This window comes from Poromitra crassiceps (assembly GCF_964638095.1).
Source record: "Poromitra crassiceps genome assembly, chromosome: 1".
Classification (NCBI taxonomy): domain Eukaryota; kingdom Metazoa; phylum Chordata; class Actinopteri; order Beryciformes; family Melamphaidae; genus Poromitra; species Poromitra crassiceps.
In genome coordinates, this window is record NC_139623.1 from 56,545,370 (window position 1) to 56,568,123 (window position 22,754).

Below are 22,754 nucleotides of genomic sequence, written 5' to 3' on the forward strand. Positions count from 1 at the left end.
AAACATTTCTAAGCCCGGACTTGAGTGATCAATTCAGTCTCTTACTTGGCGTGCTCAGTCCTGCACACGCGTGTGCAGCGGTTTGTTTTCGTCGGTCTCGCAAGATTCCTCCGGCACGGAGGGGGGGGGTTGCTCGTGCGTCCGCAGGCAGGAGGGCAGAAGTGGAGGAGTGAGCGCAGGCAGTCGAACTCAGCTGGCCACGCTGGGTTCTTTGGATCTGCTGTCGTCTCGGTGGGGAAAGGAGGGCCTCACAGCTCGCTTCTTCGGGTTGAAGGCACTCGCCTGGTCGCGGCGACGCGGATCGGGTTCAGGATATCAAAGCTAGTTTAGCTCTGATGCAGATATCGTCAGGCCTGGTTGCGGCCTGCAGTTCAGCTGCGATGAAAGGGGGGAGGGGTGGTTTGTCTCGAGTTAAACCACACGTCCTGTTGTAGCTTAGAACTTCTCAGAGGAGGACCTGTCTGCAGCTAGGCTGCGTAGGAACTGAAGATTTTGGGGCTTCAACCCTGTATATAATGTGAGGTGCAGGGTGTGTCTTTGTTGTGGTGAGACACACCGATTGGTTCACCTTATCTCGCTGCTGTGGGACAAAGGAGTCGGCTCGGTTCCCTGTGGTTTTTATCACGGGTGTGGTATTCAAATTGGCCAAATGGCCAGGTATGTGGGGGTTGTGTGCTCCCACTGTCTCCACATAGAACAGCTAGTATTCAAACAACATGTCTTTCATTCAATGTCAGTGTTCGTTCAACATGTCTTTCATTCAATATCAGTGTTCATTCAATATCAATGTTCCTTCAATATGTCTGGCCCAACATCCCCCCGATGGTTGAAAGGGTGTGTTCTGGCACAGTCTTTAAAGCATCTCCAGGGCCATGCGGCCTGCGGGTGGCGACCCATTGGTTGCCTAGTCCGTGAGGCTGAAAGGAGCAAGTTCGTTAGGTCCTACGCTATGTGGTCCTATCTGGGCTCAAGTCCGGGCAGATCACCTGTGTCCGGGCAGGACTTTTCTCAAGCTATTCTATCATTCTGTATCACACAAACAATACATTCAGATTGTCATCCTATACTATATCACACAAACAATATATTCCGATTGTCATACTAGTCTACATCACACGAAGCAATACATTCAGATTGTCATACTTCAAGTTTTCTAGGCAGGGCCTGGGCCCGGTTCTCTGTCTTGGTCATTTAGCTCTTCGTTTTTACACGATTTGCATAAGGGGAAGGGAGAGAAGGAGTGTGAGGTAGTGTAATGACCTGGTTACATGTTTGGTGAATGGGGGTCCAGTTGCCTTGGGGCTGAACTAGACTAGTTTGGTCCCTCGGGGGACCGTGTAGAACACCGTCTGATTCATAGGCTCAGTTTAGTGACTGTGTCATAGCGGTTGTGTGACAGTGTTTTAGCCTACATGTTCTGCGGTTCAATGATTGGTAGGTTGACAAGGAATCCTATTTCTAGATGCTGTGGATCTATGAAAATTGGGATTGCACTGCCAAGACTATATGCCAAGTGTACCTGAGAGGGCTAGGCCACGGTGGTCGTGGCGGATTTTAAGATTTGTTCAACCAGAGCTAGGGATACCAGGTAGGGGGGTATGTTACTACCACTCAGACTGGTGACTGAGGAGGATATCTCCCTGTAAGGTCTTGTGTCAAGTCTCTGGTCACGTGCACATAGGTCTTGTCCTCTCGTACTACGCTGGTTAGAGTCTGTAAGGCATGGAGGTTGAGTCTGAGTTACTGGCAGTAGGGCTGTATGTAGCCTAGGTTAGTGGTTAGTGCATACTGGCGGAGTGAGTGGACATGCACCTATCCTGGCTACCCTACTAAGTCTCGTTCACTACCTCTGTGGTGGGGCTTGCCCCCCCCCCCCTTTGGAGGTGTATACGAGCTGTTAACTGACACTCCCAGTGGCTGCCTCATCAGCGCTGGGTCAGGTGCATGCGTCGGGTTCTGCACCAGAGTGTTGGTTGAACGATTGTCCAACTTAAAGAAAGGAGTGCCGCGCATCGTCATGTTTTGTTCTCTGTCCCGGGGCAACGGCTGGGAGAATGCCTGCCTGCCAGGCAGTTTCTGTCCTGGGCTGATGGCCAGGCGTATGGGAACATTCGCGGTTCGAGCGGGAACTGACGTGCGGGTTTCGTTTGCGGAGAATGCGGGGAGCAGCCGCTCCTGTTTGCACAGGCGGCGGTACAGCTCGGGGCTAGCGGTGGAAACGTTGCGTGCCGGCAGCGATGTGCCAGCTTCCTTGATGACAGCGACTTGTCTGTCTGTGCTAGGCTGGCGGCCAGGTGACGCCCATGGCTTTGGTGTTTGAACCTGAGCCCAAATGCGATTGCTGGAGCAGTCGATGATTGGGACTAGCCGGTCCAGGAGATCCTGGCCAATGAGAAGCGGTTCGGTATCGAGAGGGCTGATGTGAATGGGGTGGCGTATAGTCATCCCCTGGAAGGTGATGTCCAGCAGAGCACGCTCAGCAATGGGGGTTTGGTCTTGTGTGTAGCTGGTGATGCTAACATCACAAGGCTCGATCCGAAGTGGCCTATTGGTGGCGTGCATGGCTATGCAGACCTTCTCGAAGGTGTTGGCACTCATCAAGCTGATGGAGGCTCCTGTGTCCACTAAGGCGAGGGTGCAAGTGCACCCCCCTACCACCACTGGGGTGTAGATATGATGGGCGTTGCCCTTGCGGACAAGGTTGCCCATGAAAGTTAGAATAGGACGGTTTGGTGAAGCCTGAGAAGGAGACTTAGGAAGGGATCTGGTTCTTCGGGGTCCCCTCCGCCTGTTGACAAAGCGAACTTTGGCAGGTGGCGGAGGTTCCCCCCCGAGTCATGCGACCGGGGTTTTGTCTGGCTCCGGCGGGGAGCCAGCTGGTTTGTCTTTATCAAAGAACAATTTTACCGTGTCAGCTAAAGCGTTCAGCAGTCGGGTCGACTGGTCTTCCGCGGTTGTTCGCCTGTCCCTACCGTCGGTGTCGCTCCCTGACTGGTTCTTATGCTGGTTGGGTTTGTGTGATTTCTTACCTGACTGGTCCTGGTTCTGCCAGGGGCGTCCCTGACTGGGGTAGTAAGAGTTCCCTGACTGGTTCTGTACCAGTCCTGGTTGTACCAGGACCGTCCTTGACTGGGGTGGTAGGAGTTCCCTGGCTGACTTCGTTCCCACTCCTGGTTCTGCCAGGGCCGTCCCTGGTTGGGTCTCCCCCCCTTTCCCTGCTTCCTACCCCTACCTCGATGGCTGGGCTGTCTGTCTTTTAAGTGTGAGGGTGCAGGGTGTCGAGGAGCGGTTGGCTTCCGGACCTGGGGCACCTCGTCGCCCTCTAGGGTGAGACGGTCAGGTACTGGCTTCTCTACGCTGTAAACTGCTCTACGCTGGGCTTCCTCTTCATCAGAGTAGTCTTCCACTGAGTAGGCTTGGGGGCTCTCTAGGTGTTTCCTGGTTGGCTTGGGTCGTGCTTCCCATGCCAACTGTGCGTACTGTCGCGTATAGCTCAGTGTGGACTGGAGGAGCCTACAATGAGTTTCTACACCGGAGCGTATGCTCTCGTGCAGGTTTGACATGTACGTGAGGAGGAAATCCCTATCTCCCTCCCCCCCCCCGATGGGGGGGCCTCTACCCTGGAAGTAGGCTGCTGACAAGCGCCTGAAGTACTCTCGGGGATCTTCGTCTACTTTCTGTTTGATGGCCTCGGCGGCCCTTCGCGCGATGATCGGGTCAGAGTATGGGCGGTACTCCTGTCGGAGGGCCCGGCAGACGAGTCGGTAGCTCTTTTGAGTCCGACTGGGAAGTACGTCTATGAAATCGCGGACGGTGCTCGTGGTGGTCTTCCAGACCAGCCAGAGTCTCTCACGCGTGGTAGGTCGCTCCAAGTTGGTGAGGTAGCGATTGACGTCTCGTAGGTACCGATCGATGTTGGCGGCACGGTGCGCCGGGTCAAAACGTTCTATGTCCCTGGCGAAGGACTCGATTCGCCGGTCACGGACATCTCTTTCCCGCGCGGTGAACGCTGGCTCGGAGTCGGACGACGATGAGTCGTTGTGGTCGTCCGCCCATAGGCCACGCCCCATGTGACCCGAGAAGAGGAGGGGCGTCTCTTGGTAGTAGCCTTCGCTCCTCTTACTCTCCTGGCCATGCCGACGTCGCTCCTCCCGTGGGTGGGAGTCGGCGTGGCGTTCATCGCCCCAGCGGTCGTCTGCCCGCCGCCCCGTGGGCGGGAGGCAGTCGTCCGGGCGGTCGGGGTGGCGTTCGTTGCCCCAGCGGTCGTCTGCCCGCCGCCCTGTGGGCGGGAGGCAGTCGTCCGGGCGGTCGGTGCGGCGTTCGTTGCCCCAGCGGTCGTCTGCCCTCCGCCCTGTGGGCGGGGGGCAGTCGTCCAGGCGTTCGTTGCCCCAGCGGTCGTCTGCCCGCCGCCCTGTGGGCGGGAGGCAGTCGTCCGGGCGGTCGGTGCGGCGTTCGTTGCCCCAGCGGTCGTCTGCCCTCCGCCCTGTGGGCGGGGGGCAGTCGTCCAGGCGTTCGTTGCCCCAGCGGTCGTCTGCCCGCCGCCCTGTGGGCGGGGGGCAGTCGTCCAGGCAGTCGGTGTGGCGTTCGTTGCCCCAGCGGTCGTCTGCCCGCCGCCCACAGGGCGGCGGGCAGTCGTCCGGGCATGGGTGCGGGGAATGGTCGCGCCTGTATCTATTCCCCCCCTCCTCTGGTGGGGGGGAGACGTCGGTCCTACTGTCCTCGAAGTGTGGTTGTCCCCAGGCTGCCTTTTTGTGGCCACTCTCACGGGTTAGCGACCCCCCTTGTTCATGCCTATGCGACGGCCTTACGAGCGTGGACTCGTATGGGGGGTGGGGTCCCCTGACCCCCCTGGGCTGGGACTCGGGCATGGCGGGCGTGTCTATGGTATATAGTGAGGGTTCGACCTCACCACCGGACCCGTTGCGCGATAGCGCTGGTGCAGCAGGCGTCTGGGCAACGTGGGATGAGGATACCTGTGGAGGCGGGCTTACCTGTGGCCCCTGGTTATGGACCTGTCGGTGAGGGAACGAACACGCAAGCTGGTTGGCTCCATACCTACCTGTTTTTCTTTTCTCCTCCTCTCTCTCTAGGTCCGCCTTTTGTTTTTCCAACTCCGTTGCTCGCTGGTCCAACTCAGCTGCTCGTTCCTGCAGCTGTGCGTTGGTTTTCCTGTTAACGGTTTCTCTGTGGAGAACAAGATAAAGCATATTGGGTCCCCTGGCCTCACTGGGCTGGGACCCGAGTACGACGGGCGTGTCGATGTCGTATGGCGAGGGTTCGGCTCCACTACCGAACCCGTTGCGCGGTGCAGCCGGCGTCTGGACGCCGTGCGATGAGGACGCTTGGGGAGGCAGACTTACCTGCCTCTCTTCTCCTGGGACCTGGTGGGGGGTGGACGAGAACGGAGGCTTGTCGGTTTCACGCTTACCGTCATTGCCTCCCTCTCCATCACCCTCTTCCTCAGAATCTGCTTGGGCTGCTCGCAGTTTCCTTTCCAAGTCCTGGTTTGTCCTCTCTTGGTCTTCGTTTGAGACCTCCAGGCACGCATTTTGCCTGTCCAACTCAGTTGCTCGCTTATGCAGCTGTGTGTTGGTTTTCCTGTGAAAGGTTTCTCTGTGGAGAACAAGATAAAGCATCTCTGACAGGGTGGTAGCGTCTACCTTACCTGTACTTTTCAAGGTCTCTGCTTTTCCTTTCAACAATTCCTCACATTGGTTTTCTGTGAGCGTCCGCAGGTATTCACTCTGTCCCGCGCTAGGGGGAACCGCTTTCATGAGCGCGTCATGTAACAGCTGGCCGGACGGGGCCGAGGGCTCTGCAGTAGCACTCGGGCTGTTGTGCTCTGACATCTTACCTGCTGGTCAGTGCACTTTTCTTTAAGCTTAGGTGGAGCTCGTACCTGTAGCTTGAATGTCAAATAACTTGTATTTGAGAGGCAAACGTAAATAGGCTCGTAGTCAAACTGTGTTTGCGAAAGTCCTATTGTTGAATTTTAAATATAAGCAGGTTTTAATTCAACTGTCGTTGCCTAATGTTAGGAGTTAGTAGCTATGCAAGCTTGAAATAAGGGGTTCTTAAATCAAAACGATTGAACTGTGTTAGATCGTCTGTGTCAGTTTGAATCTGTGTCAGTCTGAGCGGTGGTAGCTCTGTCTGGCTCCGCTAGTTCTGGCTGGAAGCTGTTTTGGGAGGTTACTAGCATTCAGCAGCTTGGCATGCGCTCAGTGGTTACACAATGCAATTTGGGAAATTCAGTGTTTCAGTCAAAATTGTGATATTTGTGGTAAACTCTGCCTGAAAGATGCCTCGGGCGGGGCTCCAAATGTTGTGCTCGTTATTTGGATTAAATTTGGTTGGGTAAAATAAAATATTAATAATCCGAAAATTATTAATATTTCATAAAATTATTGAAATATCAAATATGTAATCCTTGATAAGGATTAACCTAGGGGCACCACCTGCTTGATTTTTGCAGGACCCAACCTTAATCACAGTTAGTCTCTCTGAAGTGTGGAGTTTCTCATCTTTAAGCCGAGGTTCACCACAATACCACAAAATCACTCTGAAACAGTTGAATTCTATTAAAAGTTGACACTATTTGTTATATGTAAAATAATAGGGAAGTATTGGCAATACAATCAACGAATTTCTTCTATAACTAAGTTACATTCCAAATCATTGACCTGTAGGTATGGAAGTGTGTGTGTGTGTGTGTGTGTGTGTGTGTGTGTGTGTGTGTGTGTGTGGGGACTCAGGTCAGGTCTTAGAGGGGGCAGACTGGTTGCATCACAACATGGCTGCCTCCACAAGACCCTGTGAGTGTGTGTGTGTGTGTGTGTGTGTGTGTGTGTGTGTGTGTGCACGTGAGCGTGCACGTGGATGAGAAAGTAGTGCAGGGGAAACAGACGCGACACCATTCACCACTACAGCTGTGCGCTGGCGTTTAACTAGTGACGAATTGTGCCGTTAGTCTTAATGCCTAGATCTGCTCACGCAGGATCGGAGGTGGTCTTAACTAGCATTCAGAGATTCACAGTTTCATGCACATTTATACAGTCACAAATAGTCACAGATTCATTTACAGTATCATATCAGTCAATCAGGTATATCTATGGATATATATCATCTAACTCTAAACATTTCTAAGCCCGGACTTGAGTGATCAATTCAGTCTCTTACTTGGCGTGCTCAGTCCTGCACACGCGTGTGCAGCGGTTTGTTTTGGTCGGTCTCGCAAGATTCCTCCGGCACGGAGGGGGGGGTTGCTCGTGCGTCCGTAGGCAGGAGGGCAGAAGTGGAGGAGTGAGCGCAGGCAGTCGAACTCAGCTGGCCACGCTGGGTTCTTTGGATCTGCTGTCGTCTCGGTGGGGAAAGGAGGGCCTCACAGCTCGCTTCTTCGGGTTGAAGGCACTCGCCTGGTCGCGGCGACGCGGATCGGGTTCAGGATATCAAAGCTAGTTTAGCTCTGATGCAGATATCGTCAGGCCTGGTTGCGGCCTGCAGTTCAGCTGCGATGAAAGGGGGGAGGGGTGGTTTGTCTCGAGTTAAACCACACGTCCTGTTGTAGCTTAGAACTTCTCAGAGGAGGACCTGTCTGCAGCTAGGCTGCGTAGGAACTGAAGATTTTGGGGCTTCAACCCTGTATATAATGTGAGGTGCAGGGTGTGTCTTTGTTGTGGTGAGACACACCGATTGGTTCACCTTATCTCGCTGCTGTGGGACAAAGGAGTCGGCTCGGTTCCCTGTGGTTTTTATCACGGGTGTGGTATTCAAATTGGCCAAATGGCCAGGTATGTGGGGGTTGTGTGCTCCCACTGTCTCCACATAGAACAGCTAGTATTCAAACAACATGTCTTTCATTCAATGTCAGTGTTCGTTCAACATGTCTTTCATTCAATATCAGTGTTCATTCAATATCAATGTTCCTTCAATATGTCTGGCCCAACAGGCCTATCATATCAAATCTACTGTCTGTAACTCTGCATTACAATTGGGTGCAGCTGTGCAGTTCTTTTCTATATTCAAGGCACCATTCTACAGGCCTGGCGGGCCCGCCAGGCCAACAGCGCCCCCGCCAGGCCAGAAAGAAGTTTATTTTTTGTTTTCCTTTTTCTTTTTTCCCTGCTCTCCCCAAAATTTCAATAAACCTTTATGGCATATTATTACAATACAACAATACTAGTGTTGACAGTGGACAGTAATAGAAGATGCCAAATCATTCAAAACAATAAGCATTTTGCTTTTAGGAGCATTGTGCCAGCGTGCAGTGCTGTTCCAAAACGTGTCAACGTGTGTCGTTGCCCGGGAAACGCACATCCCATAATATAACTGTTCGCATCGCATCCGATAATAGTATGATACTTGGGATGCCATTGCCAACATAGATGCGAACAGGTTAGCTAAAAGTTTAGCGTCGCCAGCGAGGGCCCCCACCGCTGTAGTCGGGGTACGTTTCGAAATCCCTCCAGGCCTGAAAAAATGTCTAGGGGAAACACTGCAAGGGTAATGAAAATAGTTGCTTGAGTGCCCTGTTTGCTGTTTTTGAAAATAGTTTACCATTTAGTGATGCATATAGAAAACATATTGTAACTTGCTCCTGAAACCTGATACGATCAATCTTAGTTGTCAAAACCTGAGCTTGAAAAATTGGATTGAAGAACTTCACATGCAGTTTTCACACTTTGCAAAGTCATCCTGTGGGCCGGATTGGACCCTTTGGCGGGCCGGTTCTGCCCCCCGGATCATATGTTTGACCCCCCTGACCTAAATCCTCAGTTGGTACTGGCACAAGACATCCATAAAAACAACTGAACAAGGCACAAAATGACTTGTGTTACCCTACATAAAACATATAACCCTGCTTCCTGAAATAGCCACTGCTTAACATGTGTGATATGTGAACCATTTCCTCTTCCCTACAGATAATGATATTTCCAGAGGGAACGTGCACCAATAGATCCTGCCTAATCACATACAAGCCAGGTAGGGATACTTCTTCATCCTCTTTTCTTCTCACTCATCCTGCTCCTTCTCTTTTGTTTCTCCCTTTGAAGTCATGAACTGTTTACTCTATCTAGTCTGACTCACTGGAAGCAGACTGCGGTGATAATAAGCTCTGCCATTGGCTCTGACAATTTCATTCGGAGCGGTAGGGAAATCCCTTTCCACTCCCTGCGTGTCGCTCTCAAATGCTTCCGCCGCTGTGAAACAACAACAATACTAGCTAGCAAGCTAGCAACCTACACGCTGAAAAAAACAGGTTTTGATGAAGATTTGAAGTGAACTGTGCAATAAAGCAGGCCTGCTTGGTACTTTCGGTGGATGGTTGTAAAGATAACACAGCCTTTTTTATGCGGTAGTGAAGCGGTAGAATCACTGCCTACCAACACGAGGGTCGCAGGTCCGCGCCCCTGTGTTACCTCCGGCTTGGTCGGGCGTCCATACAGGCACGATTGGCTGTGTCTGCCGGTGGGAAGCCGGATTAGGGGTATGTGTCGTCGTCGATGCACTAGCGCCTCCTCTGGTCGGTCGGGGCGCCTGTTGGTGGGGGAAGGGAACTGGTGGGAATAGCGTGATCCTCCCACGTGCTACGTCCTGTCGGTGAAGTTCCCCGCTGTCAGGGGAAAAGAAGCGGCTGGCAACTGCGCATGTGTTGGAGGAAGCATGGTGCTAGTCTACAGCTCTCCCCAGATTGGCAGAGGGTGGAGCAGCGACCGGGGCAGCAGGGGGAAATTGGCCAAGTACAATTGGGGAGAAAATGGGGGGAGGGGGGGAGGGCGAAGAAAATTGCAGTTGGAAAACATGAGAAATTATAGCTGTTGCGCATCAACAGACAGATATGCTCACGTCATTTTTTGCAAGTCCAAGTAAAGTCTCAAGTCTTTGAGCTAGAGTCCAAGTCAAGTCTCAAGTCTTTTAGCTATATTCCAAGCCAAGTCTCAAGTCTTTGGTCACAAGTCCAAGTCAGGTCTCAAGTCTCTTATGGATGAGCGTTCTATCATCTGCTGCATGCCATCCAGTCTGCTTAGAACACTGCATAGCTAAAACTAAGGGATTCAAAGCATGTAGGCTACTGTATTATCCACATTCTATCTATTAGCATACATAATACATTATTATTAGTAGACCTTTCCTTAATGTTAATACACACAAAAATAAAGATTGTTCACAAGTCCCAAATCTCAAGTCCAAGTCAAGTCTCAAGTCTTTGAGGAAAAGTCTCAAGTCAGCGTGTGTGTCACTTAAGTGCGTCTCAAGTCCAAGTCTCCAGTCCAAGTCCCCATCTCTGGGCACTGATGATCTTGTCACAACACGACATGATGACACAATGCACAATTGCTCAAGTGTCATCACTGATGACATCACTTATGACATAAGTGTGTCTTTTCCCAGGATGACGAGGGCACTTCCCACCGTTCCCCAGGATGGCAAAGGCATCAATGCTCTTGGCTATACATGAGGGCAGAATTCAAAATATTGTCAAAAATTCAGTTTTTGAGATAAAATTCAGAGATTTTACACACTTCAACTACTGTGACAGCAAAACTTTGTAAAAAAACATTGTGACATTTCGAGCTTTATTTAGTGAGAATTTGCAGTAGCTGTTTACAGTAAAACATTTTGATGCACTCTGGTGTCAATTTTGGATCAATGTGTTGGACAGTCTTAACGATGCAGATGCTGAAGTTTGGTGTCGTTTGAAGGAAAAATGTGGGAGGAGTAGGGTTTAATTAGTTTGACAGTTTTTGCAGTTTTGCAGTCTTTGGACTTCATAATTGGCCATAGGTTGCAGTGTACAAAAGTTTCTCCTCCCTTGGGCCCACATTTCGGTGAAAGTTGCAAAGCCGTAGCACGTATGCCTGATTTTTTATGAGTTTTCAAAGTTTGAAAATTTAGACGGTCGCTGTAGCGCCACCATCAGGACTATTGGCGCCAAATTCGCATCAACGAAGTTTGGCATGTGACTGGACCTTTGTGCAAAGTTTGGTTTATTTTCATGCATGGGAAGTCCAACTTCCCAGGAGAAGAAGAATTATAGCTGCTGCGCGGCAATGGGTCGTGGCCGGGCACTGACAGAGATGCTCACGTCATTTTTTCCAAGTCAAGTTTCAAGTCTTTGCGCTAGAGTCCATGTCAAGTCTCAAGTCTTTTAGTTATGGTCCAAGTCAAGTCTCAAGGCTTTAGTCACAAGTCCAAGTCTCAAGTCTCTTATGGATGAGCGTTCTATAATCTGCTGCATGCAACCCAGTCTGCTTAGAACACTGCCGTTCATGACAGGGCTGGGGCAGAAGTAAGGCAGTAGGTTAACTCATTCATGGCCAAAGACGTCTTTAACGTCTTATCAGGAATGTGCCTCCCCGCCAAAGACGTGTTGGACGTGTTTTTGTTTTTATTAGTGCAGCGCATAGTTCAAAGACTTCCCCAGCCTGTGACATGGTATCAGGTCCCTGGCCTCAAAGACAAGCCGACAACACGTGAACAAACAACTACCGCAGCTGTTGTTTTGAAATCGAGCAGGAGGAAAAACAGAAAACGGAGAAACGCTTCCTTGTTGCAGAGAGGAGAAACGCCATTGAAACGCCCCTCGGCGCGCTGCACGAGCTGGCCTTACTGCAGGGCAGAGCGAACATGGATGAGTTGTTCGCGGTAGTCAAACCCGTGACCAACATGATCGATCCTGGTCCCGGACCCCATTCCTGTGTGCCAGCCCGAAAGAGACGAGACGGAGTCACACGCAGCGGGTCGGTCATGGAGGGGCGAAGCAGAAGGAGTCCAGGCAGTGAGAGGGAATGATAAATCCAACGGGAGAAAGTAATCCAGAGATGTGTTGATCAGTGGAGGAATGAGGAAATGATCGATCAGTTTGACGGGTAATCCAGAGGGTGGTGAGGACGTGTTGAATAGCCGAGGGGAAAACGGGAACGATCAAACAGCAGGGAGGATAGGACAGGGAGACATGGACGAGGACGGGTGGACCAGAACAAAACAAAATAAACACACGAACAGCTAACAATAACGAAAAGTAAGGACGCGGGCAGAAGCGGCAGTCACAGCAGCAGACGCCAGCAGTACTCAGACCCGGAAACAACGTAACGAAGATAAAAGGGGGATCGTGTGTGTGTCTGTCTGTCTGTCTGTCTGTCTGTCTGTCTGTCTGTCTGTGTGTCTGTCTGCACACTCACTCACACTGAGTAAACTGTATTGTTGAATGTAAAAAAAGCACTTCATGTATATATATATATATATATATATATATATTTTTTTTTTTTTTGTCATTTGTGTCATAACGAATAATATTTACATGTCTGATGTCAATACAGTTCAAAATAAAAGAATTGAGAGCGAGTTCTGCCTGAGATTGTGTCCTTTACAAAAATGGCCTTTTCATCTGTTTCTCTTATCAGAGATACCTTTTTGGTGAAAACAGGGTGTATATAAATGGCTATAAGTAGAGTACAGAACATGCTAAAAGCTCACCTTTTTTTTCCTGGTGAACCCAGAGACGTACATCTTCATTTTGAGGTATTGCAAATCACTTTGGTGCTAATAGATAATTTACTGTGGGTCTTGAAAGATGACCAACAATTATGAAAATCTTTGGCCTGAGCTAAAAAAAATAACGTGATATATCGCCATATCGATTTTTTGCAATTTTTGTTCAGTGACACAATGAGAATACTTTTAACTTCAGTGCGTTCAGTAACACACTCAACACTCAGTAGTTTTGACTCAATTTGTGCACTAAGTTATCAATATAAAGTGATATACATATTATTACACTACCTGGGTGGTACACAGCGAGTTGTATTTTCAGCTCTATTTTCCAATTTTCAGTAAATTATGTAGTGTAAATTTGCAATATATCGCAATATGCATTGTATCGCAATGTACCGTGATACAATCGTATCGTGACCCATGTATCGTGATACGTATTGTATCGTGAGGTCCTTGCCAATACCCAGCCCTAGCAATTACAATGCTCTTTTTTGCTATATGGGGGCAGAATTCAAAATACTGTCCAAAATTCAGTTTTTGAGATACAATTCTGAGATTTTGCACACTTCAACTACTGTGACAGCAAAATCTTGTCAATTGTTTTCATGAAGATTCAAGCTTTTGGGAGGAGTAGGGTTTAATTAGTTTTACAGTTTTTGCAGTTTTGCGGTCTTTGGACTTCATAGTTGGCCATAGGTTGCAGTGTACAAAGGTTTCTCCTCATTTGGGTGCACATTTAAGTGAAAGTGCAAAGCCGTAGCACGTATGCCTCATTTGTTATGAATTTTCTAAGTTTGAAACCTTAGACGGTCCCTGTATCGCCACCATCAGGACTATTGGCACCAGATTTGTGTCAACAAAGTTTGGCATGGGACTGGACCTTTGTGCAAAGTTTGGTTTATTTTCATGCATGGGAAGTCCAACTTCCCGGGAGAATAATAATAATAATAACTAGAATATGCTAAATTTCCTAACGGAAATTTAATTCTGCTTGCTCTCCTTGCCATGCCACGCCCCCTTGCAACGCCCCTGCAGCAATGTGTAGCTAGGACATCTGTAGAAGAGGGAGGAGCCAAGGAATCTAGGGGCGAAAGAATTGTGATTGTACAGTTCAAAAGTTATGCACCAAAATGTAAAGAGGGCTGTTATAGTGCCACCATCAGGTCAATAGGTGTCATTTTTTTAGATCACAGCAATGAGTAAAAGTGGGGCAAGCCAAAGAAACCTGGGAGAAAATAATTTTGATTATAGAAGCTAAGGTTCCAAAGTTAAGACCAAAACGTAAAGATGGCTGTTATAGGACCACCGTCAAGTCAATCGGACTTTATGAACCTATGGACCCAATTTGGGCACAGTCGCTCTTGTGGTTTTTGAGCTACAGTTACTTAATGTTGCGATAGCACCCCCTATGGGCGAAATTACACAATATTTTTCCTATCAGCTCAGAGTAGATCCATACAGTCCTGTACCAAGTTTGGTTAGGATCTGATGATGCGTTCTGGACTTATGGCGATTTTTGTGAAATAGGCCCCACCCACAGAAGCTTGGAAGTGGATTATATCGTAACGGTGCAGTCTTTTCAAAACCCGCGAAATCAGTGTTATGCAGGACAGTCCCCGATGTGTGCTATGGTTTGGTCAAGTTTGGACTAAATTTGAAGGAGGAATCGCAAAAAAAGGGTTTTGGACCAAATTCAAAATGGCCGAGAATCTAGTCGGACAGAAATGGGCCTGGCCTATATCAGTAGATGCGGAAGGACCCAAGGAATCCAGGGAATCCAGAATTTTGATTGTAGACCATACGGTTCAAACGTTATTTTCCAAAATATTTGCAACCTGGTAAAAGCATCCTTATCTTTTTGTCAATAATATGGACAATTATTTATTTAAAAATGATAAGAGAACAATCTCTCTCTGTCTCTCACCCTCTCTCCCTGATATACAGTAAAACATTTAAAACTATCAGTGGTATGTCAAAGTGGAAGATCATTGTAACATATTTTGTTGTCTTGTAGGGGCGTTCATTCCAGCTGTACCAGTGCAACCTGTGGTGATTCGCTACCCAAATAAAATGGTGAGAAACAGCTTGGTTAGTGTGCGTGGCAGTAATAATATTGTGTAATAATGTTGTGTCTGCATGTACGCACAATGATGCTGCACATTGTGAATTTACATGGTTTTGCCCCTCACACAAGCAGATTTGTTTAAAATCACAGGCATTTTTTTTGTGTTTAATGTTTAAAGCCCCCCTCCAGTGTGAGTCATGACCTGGTCTGTTGATTATACACACTAGCCGCTTTCACACCGGCCTTGAAAGCTGCAAAATGCATGGAAAATAGGATCCGTGCCTCCGATGTGAAAGTTGTGAATGCGCGTGGTGGGTAATTGTTGTACGCCTTTTGTCCCGCCAGCCGACCTAGTCTCAGCGCCGGGTTACCAGGCAACCCGCCTCCACTTGAAAGCGTAGGAGCAGCAACCCGGAACAGTGCGAATGCTCAGCTCATTCATAAAAAAAATTACAGGGGAAATCACCTCATGCAGCAAGAAAGACATCAGCGAAAGTAAAAAAAGTAGCCTATACAATCATGACTGCAGGGGCGCCACGAGGAATGCTCCATGCCTGTAAGTAGGTTAGGCTTTATGCTCAATTCGATGTTGACATTAGTAGGTAAAATTAACGGATATAATAATACGCTTCATAGGACTATAGCTGTCTGTGGCGGGTTGGTCTGAGGATATTCCCTCTGGGAAACCAGCTCCAGAACTGCAATCTGTCTAGCTAGCCACTTGTGCATTCCCTTACAAAAACTACTAACGTTATAGTAGTCATGTACATTTATAGCCTATACTATTCCCCCGACGAACGTTATGCAGACTGCAGCTGTTTGATATGCGGGCGTCGTCTTTCAGAACGGAGTACGGACGCTAATTAGGCTACTTCGGCCTCGCCCGTCCTTCAGCTCGCATCCGCGCTCGGCTGCTGTGCGGCCTTGCCCGCAACTCGGCTGCTGTGTGGCCAATGAGTCCAGCATCACTGATGTCAGTGATGCAGCTCGCCGCCTCGCTAGCCCGCTATGCGCGCTCCCTGCTCTTATGACATCACTGATGTCACAACTTTGCATCACTGATGACATCGCAAATACTCTTATGACATCGCTGATGATGTCACAATGCCTATGACATCATCAGTGATGTCACAATGCACAATTGCTGAGGTGACATCACTGATGACATCACTTTCTGGGACTTTATGACATCACTGATGACACCATCAGTGATGTCACAATGCCAGGACTTTATGACATCACTGATGACATCATCTATACTGTTCTCATTGTGTGGCAACACAAATCAACAGCAAGCCAAACTCCGTCCATGAAATGCACAAGAGCCAGGAATCATCTTAGTTGTGCCTTTTAATACGATGCTGTTACAGATGCATTCATGAATCAAGAGTGAAACTAGAAAAACACACAACAAACACACAATTACAAAATACGTAATTAAATAACAGTAGAGAGAGCTGGTGCTGTACAATGCTTACTGCTACATACTACATGTACATGGATTTTAAATAAAGAAAATTAATGATTGAATTTCTACTATAAATGTATCCTAAATTACAGGAGTCATGCGGCAGTGGAACAAGCTAGGGATGGGCAACAAATTTAGAATTTTCGAATAATCGTTTTTATTATCAAGATTGACCTTTTATTATTGAAATGTTTTTTTCTTTTATTTTTTACCCACGCCTGTCTCTTTAAGAATGACACCGTTTGTCCATGTGATGTTGCCGTAGGAGCTGCGCACCGCGCACTGGAACAGAACAGCTCTTGACACTAGCAGCACCAGTGAGCAGCACCCAGTCGCTCTAGAAATGCTAGAAATGTAGTAGAAATGGTCTTAACACGTTCACTGCCAATGACGTGTTAATACGTAAAAATTTTTTTTTTTTTTTTTTTGACCGAACGTGTACAACCCATTCCACCGACCCACTAAGTGGCGACAGTGCTCTCCCAGACTAGAAAAAGCAGAGCCAAAACTGCAGGGGAACGCGCGATGAAACCATTCTCATACTGTAGAATGGATTGGCGAAAACGCTTTCGCTTTCGCGCTGATTGCTGGCGGTGAGGGATTGCAAATTTGCATAATAGATTACGGGTGGAACACACTTTGAAACACGCAGCATAAATAAGACCAGAATCGCAAAAGCTTCATCAAAGCTCTCAACCGAAACTCCAAGAAACGAGCGAGCCCATCCAGACTTGCCCAGCGGCCGCCAGCAGACAGGCACAGCAGCAGCAGCAACAGAAACGAGCTTGTGACACGCCCGCTGCAGCCAAGAAGAACACACACGGAGGGAGGAGTTTGAAGGAGAGGGGTGTTTCCTGCTGTTATGGAGGAAATTACTGTTCAAAACTATTGTTTAGATGTCTGACGTCTTACTGATGCCAAAAATGAATGGTTAAAGTGACTGTTCTATCGAATTTCACAAAAAGCTATTTATCTCAGCTTAAATTTTCAGACGCTGAAACCATGCTGTATTCAAGTGCTAATGCCTACATAACTACTAACTCTACAAACTAACTCTTTTAGACAGAGAAAGCACACATTCTATTAGTTCTTTTTAGATATTTTGTGTTCACAAAATCTTAGCAGAAAAGAATCCTCAGGTCTTGAAAGATGAGCCAGAATCCTCAAAAAACCCCTCTGGCAGAAGCTACCTACAGTAAAAAAAAAAACAGCTGGCAGTGAATTATGAGTTAAACTGTCTATATTACAGCAACACTCAGCCACGAGGAAAAGGTTTCAAGGCTTGTTACTGCATGAAGAAAAGCTGATTTCTGTCTACTGTTCCATTGGCCATCTTGGCGCTATGCTAATGCTAACATTGCTAACGGCTAACATAGATCTGGTTGCCTAATGACAATAAGAGTGCCAAAGTCACCCCCTCTCCGGCGTCCATGGGATTTCATCCTCCATTAATTTTTCCATAGACCTTGCGTAAAATGCTTATAAAAAATGTTTTACTTGGTAAACCAAGCGATTCAAATATACTTAGAATCAGGGGGAAACCATGTAAAATTTGACTGGCAAAAAAAAAAAAAAAAAGATTGCAGAAAAGTGGACTGGCAGAGCGTATTTCGACTAGTGTTTTTGCTAGAAATGCCCATCCCTACAAGCTATTAGCTTTTGTTTCTTATCGATGTAAGTTCTTTGGCGCAAATGGTGACGTGCGATTATACAGCGCGCGCTCATGTGTGTTTGACATGGAACACCAAACGTTACACAGGTAGAAAAACTGACTGGAGGGGGCCTTTTAAGTAATTGGCATTCTACAATTTAACAATCTGGGAACCCAACGGTAAAAAATAATAATAATAATAATAATTCTCTAACCTCTGGGGGCAGGCTCTTTTGAATGCATGAATAAGCAGAACTCAAGGGGCTCCGGTCGGCAGCGGAAGAAAATCCCTTTCAAGATTCAATATTCAAGATAGCTTTATTGTCTGTCACACAGTGACAGAAATTCTCCTTTTGACAGGCTCCATAAAGTGCAGCTCAAGAATACATTTCCACATTAAAAACACATACATTAATACATACAATAAAAACAGACAGACAAAGCAGTGTTTATAAAAGTGTTATGGTTTAAGAAGCTAAAATGTTGTGGTTTAAAAAAAAAAAAAACAATGTGCCTGCATGTTCTGCCATTGGCTCTGACCGACCGGCTCTGACCATTTATGGATTTCCTTTCCGCTCCGTGCGTGTCGCTCTCAAATCCCTCCGTCGATATAACACAACAACACGCTAGACGCTGAAAATGATGAGTTTTACTACACATCGGTTGAGTCTCGGTCATGTCCATTTTGATTGGGTAAAGCGCAGCATGCGAGCCTGCCTCCTACGAGTTATTCGGCTTTTCACAGAGATTTTCGATGCAAGTCGAAGGTCTGTCTCGAGAGATTAACAATTGAATAATTGTGGCTTCTCTGACTTCTTGTTTTTCCCTTTGCTGTGTACAGGACTCAATCACATGGACATGGCAGGGGCCTGGAGCGTGAGTATACAATTTGTCATTTGCCACAAACGGATAGGCTGTGGTTCAATTTCCACTGACTGCTTAACTCATTCTCTGCCAGGGTCATTTCGGTCTGTGGGCTCCCAGTGCCAGGATTTTGAGCATATTTCCTGATCTTCCAGGACCCACAGAATATTCTATGCTAGGAATAAAATTACACAACATATCTCACAATAAAGCAGAGACTCTCTTCTTACCCCTTGTAAAAAACTGAAACTCTACCATGTTTCCTTGTTTAGTTACAAGCAGTGGAAGTTAGCTTGTTTTCACTAAAAATGCCCTCCTTGGAAGAGAAATAGGAGAAAAAGAGGTTTTTAGTGAAGGACACCGTTTCAAGCAGAACTCTCTTTTGAGCCTTTTATTTTTTGCCTCAGTGACACATCAGACATATACAGTATTTGTTTTCCCCAAAAAATAAATAAAAAATAAAAAATAAAAAAAAGTTTTTACTGTCTTTTACTTCCTGGAACTTATTTACCAGATAGTCCAAGACTGGACGGACCTTGAACAATCTGTCACCTGGGTTTGCTACAGTATTGTCAGTAAAATGGAAGAACCTCAGAATAAGTTGGAACCTATTTCGAGACATGGTCTTTCCAAAATAGGGGGAGCCACGTCCCTTTCCATGTGGGTGACCTGTAAATTATAGAATAGAAATACATAATTACCATAAAATACATATCATAAAAAATACATATATTACAATACATGTATTTACAATACAATAACATCTTTTTTTGTATGTGGTAAGTGTGATGAGAAACTTTTTGTCCTTACCCACAGGACTGGGACTAGGACTGGACTCCATCGACTCAGAGTCTGAAAACACAAAATATCAAAGTATGATAAATATGTGCACAAAATCAAATAAATAATTTACTTTTACAGTTGCCATGTGGATTTTTAGCTTAGCTTGATAAAAGCATAAACAAATGGAACCAAATGAACCCTTATATGTTCTCTCTCTCTCTCTCTCTCTCTCTCTCTCTCTCTCTCTCTCTCTCTCTCTCTCTCTCTCTCACACACACACACACACACAGAGGAATCACACAGGCAGCTGCAGGCAGCCAAATGGCCGCACATGATCGTCACTAACGTATCGATCACAATAAAACAGTACATACCTTCTGCACAACGTTGCACAACACAGAGCTAGTCGAGTCGCTAAGTTTACACAGACGGCTGTGTGTGATCATTTCATCTCAAACGCGATACAAAATGTAGGCTACTTCTTACCATCGTCATCGCTCTCTCGAAGTGGCACCCATTCCTCCTCCGATTCATCTGTGTCAGACGGATCAGAACGCTGTGAAGGGGAGCCTTCGTCGCCCTGGCGCTCCGTCGTGGAGCAACAACAAAAGAAACGCCCGCGTCTTCCTCGCCATCGTCGCCATCCGAGAACTCTGGGTCGGACTCTGTTTCGACCACAGGCTCCATCTGGACCCTGGGCAGGGTCAGCAGCCCCATGGTCTCTTCGATTGTCCGCTGGCGTGGACCGGGGTGCGTGGTGGAACTGGGCCCAGGCAGGGAATCAAAGTGTTGAGGACGCCCAACAGCGCTGCGGCTGCGGCCACGCCGGCCACCGCCTCTCTTTATCTGCTACTGCTAAATAGATTACTGCTAAATGGGTGACTATACTATAAATACTAAACGTGATTTAGCGGGTTCCTTTTATCAGTTTGACTTGAAACAATGTCACAGGCTGGGAAAGGGTCTGATCTAATGTAAACAACCAAAACATGAAAGTACGTCCGAGTACGTCCTTGGCACAGAACGCCATTGTTAAAAGTACGTCCGGGTACGTCCTTGGCAGAGAATGAGTTAAGATGGAAACACTTTTCCTCTATGTTCTGTCTTTCTCACAAAAAGACAAGCAGTCTTTCCCTAATTAAATTAAATTGGCATTTTGGAACGGTCTGAATCTTTCTTAGGTAATTTTACTTGTTCACGAAGGTGACCAAAATCACACACAGTTATAGGGCCTCCCAAGAAGGGTTTGTAGCCATTGTGCTATTGTGTAATTGGGTTTTAGTGCAACTGTCAGGCTAATGAATTGGTCACATTCTTAACATCTAACTCAAACTTATATTAATGGGAGACATGTTCTTATAAAGGGTAAGCTGTACTATGAAGTGAGAGTGCTCACCGTTGTGTTGGCAGTCCTCCAGCCAGCAATACAAATATTTCGTTTTATCAATAGGGCTTTTGGACTGATTGAGTTGCATTATCCACACGAGTGGAACTTTCTTTTTATGCCTCCGCCGGCAATAGCCAGGCCGGAGGCATTATGGATCCGGGTTGTCCGTCCGTTCGTCCGATAACTTCGTTAACACGATATCTGATATCTTTAATCAAATTTGCCTCAAACATCGACTTAGACACAAGGATGATCTGATTAGATTTTGAAGGTCAAAGGTCAAGGTCACTGTGACCTCTCAAACGCCATTTTCAAGCTTGTTAATACAATATCTCAGGAATGCCTTGACGCAATTTCATCAAATTTCCCTCAAACATCGCCTTGGACTCAAGCATGAACTGATTAGATTTTGGTGGTCACAGGTCAAGGTCACTCTGACCTCTCAAACGCCATTTTCAAGCTTGTTAAAGCGATATCTCAAGAACGGCTTCATGGAATTTCTTCCAATTTGGCTCAAATGTCGACTTGGGCGCAAGGATGAATGGATTACATTTTGGTGATCAAAGGTCAAGGTCACTGTTACCTCTTCAACGCCATTTTCAAGCTTGTTAACGCCATATCTCAGGAATGCATTGACGGAATTTCATCAAATTTGCCTCAAACATTAATTTGGCCTCAAGAATGAACTGATTACATTTTGGTGGTCAAAGTTCAAGGTCACTGTGACCTCACGAACGCCATTCCCAAGTTCGTTAACGCGATATCTCAAGAACGGCTTGATGGAATTTCTTCTGATTTGGCTCAAACATCAACTTGGACGCAAGGATGAACTGAATCCATTTTGGTCGTCAAAGGTCAAGGTCACTGTGACCTCTCGAATGACATTTTCAAGCTTGTTAACACGATATCTCAGGAATGTCTTGATGGAATTTCTTCGAATTTGCCTCAAACGTCACTTGGACTCAAGGATGAACTGATTTGATTTTGCTGGTCGAAGTTCAATGTTACTGTGACATCACGACCGCTCCTTTCATGCTCGTTAACGTGAGATCTCATGAACGCTTTGACAGAATTTAATCATATTTGCCTCAAACCTCCACTTGCACTCATGGATAAACTGGTTCGACTTTGATGGTTAAAGGTCAAAGTTCAAGGTCACTGTGACCTCACACACCCAATTTCCAAGCTCTGTTACGCAACATCTCAGGAGCGCCTTGACGGAATTTCTTCCAATTTGCCTCAAATGTCGATTTGGACTCAAGAATTAACTAATGGGGGAGGCATAACCCCATGGTGCCGTTGTTCTAGTTTGAAAACAAAGCTTGTCTTCTGAACCACACATCCAACATCCAACACACACGTCATGCGGCGCGCAGGCACTGTAGTACACGTGTGCGCACGCAGTGTTTGTTTTGCTCCCTTTTACCGTCTTCTACTCATGACATCTGCTCACCTACTTGAAGCTGAATACCCTTTTCTTCCTCCTTTTCTGCTCCTCACGGAGATTTATTTCTGTTTCACTTCCTGAAACCGCTGCGAACGGCTTGACTACAAGTACGGGTGCGACGAATGGACAAAATAGCGGCATGCAATTAACGGGATAAAAAAAATAACGCGTTATGGTCGGCCCTTAACTCATTGAGTGCCAAGGACGTCGATCGACGTCAAAGTAAATAGTGACGTAGAGTGCCAAAGACGTCGATCGACGTCAAATGCGTTTTTTGACGGTGGGACGTGGATCAAAGCCTCCTGCATCTCCTGTACAAATATTGTAGCTATTGAAGGTTTTTGACAAGTTGCTGCTGTATTAGTGAATCAGTTACATGTCACACTATATACAAGTATTGGCCTACTGTATTGGAAAACAACATTGTATACATCATATCATCACATTAGGGCATGCCGATTTTTGCCTGTCACACTGAAACTAAAATAAAATGAATCATGTGACTAGTTGATTTGCATTTCACTTCAGAGAAGACAGGACACTGATTTCAAGTCTGACATTTACCTAGATTTGCTAGAAAAATGAACAGCATTT

General features: G+C 46.9%; 1 protein-coding gene across 1 annotated transcript in view; it reads left to right on the plus strand.

The window, feature by feature from the left end:
* Positions 1–22,754, plus strand: part of LOC310787932 (lysophosphatidylcholine acyltransferase 1) — a gene marked incomplete at both ends in the record, with an annotated part of 220,921 nt that overhangs the window by 139,404 nt on the left and 58,763 nt on the right. The window contains 3 exons of the mRNA XM_083649377.1: positions 8,922–8,982; positions 14,510–14,568; positions 18,521–18,555. Of these exons, the coding sequence (XP_083505503.1) occupies positions 8,922–8,982; positions 14,510–14,568; positions 18,521–18,555 (155 nt within the window). The remainder of the gene's footprint in view (positions 1–8,921; positions 8,983–14,509; positions 14,569–18,520; positions 18,556–22,754) is intronic.